Genomic DNA, 4040 nt, shown 5'->3' on the forward strand with positions numbered 1-4040 from the left:
CATTAGAGCTGGACAGAGCCTAATGTTTCCGATGCGGTAGGATTAGGGGGCAGCTACTGCGTAGCTCCTAATTATGGTGACTATTGTGTTATCCTGATGCATTAGAGCTGGACAGAGCCTAATGTTTGAAGATGCGGTAGGACTGGGGGCAGCTACTGCGTAACCCCCAATTATGGTGACTATTGTATTATCCCGAGGTATTAGAAGATTGTTATATTGCTTACTATTGAAATAGGTGGATCATTCAACTAGGATTTTAGAGATGTTTTGATTATATGATAGGTTTGATTGTAATAGAATATGACCTAAAGTAATGCTTGTGAATTTAGTATTTTCAAATCACCCCCATGGCTAAAAGAATTCCAGAATTTGTTTCTGTCATTTTCACTAAAATGTATCACATATGGGAGTTTCACGTTATTTGGAAGAAAGAGAATAAAATCCTGTGCTCACAGGAGATAGAAGTGACGGGTGTTTCACTAATGAGAATTCTTTGACTATGATAAAAATTACTAAAAATTTTTTTTTTTTTGAGACGGAGTTACACTGTTGTTGCCCAGGCTGGAGTGCAATGGTGTGATTTTGGCTCACTGCAACCTCTGCCTCCCGGGTTCAAGCAATTATCCTGCCTCCGCCTCCCGAGTAGCTGGGATTACAGGCACCACCACCGCACTGGGCTAATTTTGTATTTTTAGTAGAGACGAGGTTTCTCCATGTTGGTCAGGCTGGTCTCGAACTCCCGACCTCAGGTGATCTGCTCGCCTCGGCCTCCCAAAGTGCTGGGATTACAGACATGAGCCACCGTGCCCGGTCTTAAAATTTTAATAACTTTTGTTCTGATTATCAAGATAGCACAGGTTCATCATAGCTTAGAAAACATAGGAACACATAAAGAAAAAAACAAAAATTGGCCGGATGCAGTGGCTCACGCCTGTAATCCCAGCACCTTGGGAGGCTGAGGCGGGTGGATCACTTGAGGTCAGAAGTTTGAGACCAGCCTGGCCAATATGGTGAAACCCCAGCTCTACTAACAATACAAAAATTAGCCAGGCGTGGTGGCGTGTGCCTGTAATCCCAGCTACTCGGGAGGCTGAGGCAGGAGAATTGCTTGAACCTGGGAAGCGGAGGTTGCAGTGAGCCAAGATTACACCACTGCACTCCAGTCTGGGCGTTGCGGGGAGACTCCGCCTTAAAAAAAAAATTATGTATAATCTCACTACCCAAAGAAAACTTAACTTTTTGGTATATATTTTTCCGTTCTTGATAGATACATAATGTGTGTGATCTGCGTGCTTTTCTTTATTTGTGTCACGGAATTGGGGCTGTACTGCTGATAGCTTTATTCCCTGCAGCTACCGTTTAACTTCATCCGGGGAGCATTTTCCCACGTGTATTAGTCAGCGTCTCAACAGGAAAAAAATGGCATATTCAGCTGGGATTTGGTCAGTAAAGGGACAGTTCACAGAAGTGGGGGCAAGGTGAGAGGAGCCAACAGAGGATTCCGAAGCCTCCAGATACGAGTGGGGAGTGGTTACTACCATAGAACTCACTCAGGAGCTGGAGCTGCCCCCCAAACCTGTAGTCACAGGAGGATGTGAGAGGGGTTTTGGCCTCTTGGGACACTTGGAGCCTTGGGCGTGTCTTCACGTTCGCCTGTGTCCTCCTCCACAAGCACACAGAAGTCCCAGTGCAGACTTTTCTGGAGTGAAAGAAACAGGGTAGGTAACCACCTTTCGTGCTCCAGATGGTCCCCAATGAGTTCTGCATATCAGGAGATTCCGAGCTAAAGAGAGGGCAGCTCAACAGCCTTCCCTTTGGATATTAGACCGTCCTAGTTAATGTGGCTAATGACTGGCTGACGATTCAGGTTAACTAAAATAGGAATCATCTCTTCCTATTTCTGATGGTGAGAGAATCTAAACAGACGATAGTCAAGGTAAGGTCAGTAGGAAAAGGACTCATTGTATGTGGACTGATTTGGACCATGTCCAGCCTTTACTTCCCCCCTTTCTTTTCTTAAAATATGCAGTTTCCAGTTCAGGAAGCAAATTAGAAATTCCAGGCTGACTCGTTCCTGTTCCTTTTCCTCAGAACCACAACCAGCAGTGGAGGGCTGACCATCAGCAGCCTCCTTAAGGAAAAGGAGGGCTCAGAAGCAGCCAAGTTCACTCTGGAGGAGCTCTGCCTCATCTGCGGCATCCTGAGCACAGCAGAGTACTGCCTGGCCACCACCCAGCAGGTGAGCCGCCCGGGCTGCCCGCCCACCACCGCCTTTTCCTGAACTCTGGGCCGCGTCGCTCAGCGAGTAAGAATATACGTCCTACCACGGCCACAGACAGCGCTGAGTCAGACCAGTGGGCCTGCCACAGAGGAAAGCTCACCGTCCAGCCATAAGGCTGCCCAGGCAGCTGTCTTACAGGCAGGCCTTGTTAAAAGGAGACTGGGCAAGAAAGTAGGACTGGTCACCTCCCTGGCGTTGTGTAAGCTCCTCAAAGGGCATGACCCAGGAAAAGTAGGTCAGTAGCACTCCTGCCCGTATAAGAAAAGCAGGAACAGACTTGTCTGTACTAGGACCCAGCCTTTGGTGATGGCGAGTCACAGCCAGTTATTCCACGCTCAGAAGAGTCACAAAGTTAGGCAGAATGCTCTGGGCTTTTATGTCTTCTGAAATTTACACGGCATTTTCAATCTGCCTAAACAAACAGCCATTGTTTGGGATGCTGACGTTCAGGAACTGGGGGGCAGGAAAGGGTGATGTCTCTGTTGGAGGCCCCCAAATGGCCGTAGTTCAGCAGCTCATGGGGCAGAAGGAAGACCCAGAATAACCTCTGACTCAGCCGTAAACGTGGGGTTAGAAATTCCTTTTCACACTGGGGCTGGGATTCCCTGAGGCCAAGAGAAAGAACGTAATTTGGAAAGGTTCTGCTCTTCTGCCCACTTTGTATTGATAATTTACAGATGCCTAGACCACAGGAAGACAGTCATAAGTGATTTTTCAGACAGCACAGCTTGAGCTCCTGTGAGCCAGGGCAGCAATACAGCAGGTCAAACAGGAAGTGTGTCCACAAAGGCCCTCAGTGGCACGTAAGCCAGCCGGAGGCAGAGGCGGCAGCACACTCTGCCTGGGGACCTGGTCGTGTTGAGCTGCGAAGGTCATGACCTGCCAGGGTTTGGCCTTGGAGCCACAGAGCAGTCCGTTTAGCCCCCGGCCACTCCCGGGGGAGATGGCACTATCTGTAAGGACCTCCAAGGCAGGGGTTCCAGAGTTCTTTTGGGAAGAAGCACTGTTGAACTATTTTGTGTGTGCAGAAAGAAAGACATACGTGTAAATATGCTATTTTAAAGGTAAAATAACTATAGTATAAAAAAACAAAAATGATCCCTCTTAATCCCGTCATCCTCAAATAATCATATTAGCAATTTGGGGTGTTTTTTCAATTGTTATTTATAGACATAGTTTTATATGTTTTAATCTTAATTCACTGTTACATCCTTTTATTGTTAGTGTCATACGTAGCATTAGCATTTTTCCTGTCATTATAATGATAGTAGTAATCATTATAACTATCATTACAGAGTCATTATTACTATCATTGTTTATGGCCACATAATATTTCTCTTTAAGGGACTATACCATAAATTATTTATTTATTTATTTTTTGAGACGGAGTCTTGCTCTATTGCCCAGGCTGGAGTGCAGTAGCTGCGATCTTGGCTTACTGCAAGCTCTGCCTCCCAGGTTCAAGCAATTCTTCTGCCTCAGCCTCCTGAGTAGCTGGGATTACAGGCGCCTGCCACCATACCCGGCTAATTTTTGTGGTTTTTTTTTTTTTTTTTTTTAAGTAGAGATGGGTTTTACCATCTTGGCCAGCCTGGTCTCGAACTCCTGACCTTGTGATCCACCTGCCTCGGCCTCCCAATGTTTTGGGATTACAGGCGTTAGTCACTGCACCTGGCCTTATACCATAAATTTTTTAGCAGTATCCCTGATCATTGTTTATGCTGCTGCGAATTTGCCTTTTTTTTTTTTTTTTTTTTTT

The 4040-nt window shown here is 46.2% G+C and overlaps 1 protein-coding gene across 1 annotated transcript in view; it reads left to right on the forward strand.

Annotated features, from left to right (window-relative positions):
* Nucleotides 1–4040, forward strand: part of VPS53 (vacuolar protein sorting 53 homolog (S. cerevisiae)) — a 174587-nt gene that overhangs the window by 120925 nt on the left and 49622 nt on the right. Inside the window, exon 13 of the mRNA XM_011999596.1 lies at nt 2092–2239. Coding sequence (XP_011854986.1) covers nt 2092–2239 — 148 coding nt within the window. The remainder of the gene's footprint in view (nt 1–2091; nt 2240–4040) is intronic.

The sequence above is a fragment of the Mandrillus leucophaeus genome, unplaced genomic scaffold, assembly GCF_000951045.1.
Source record: "Mandrillus leucophaeus isolate KB7577 unplaced genomic scaffold, Mleu.le_1.0 Scaffold6, whole genome shotgun sequence".
NCBI lineage: Eukaryota > Metazoa > Chordata > Mammalia > Primates > Cercopithecidae > Mandrillus > Mandrillus leucophaeus.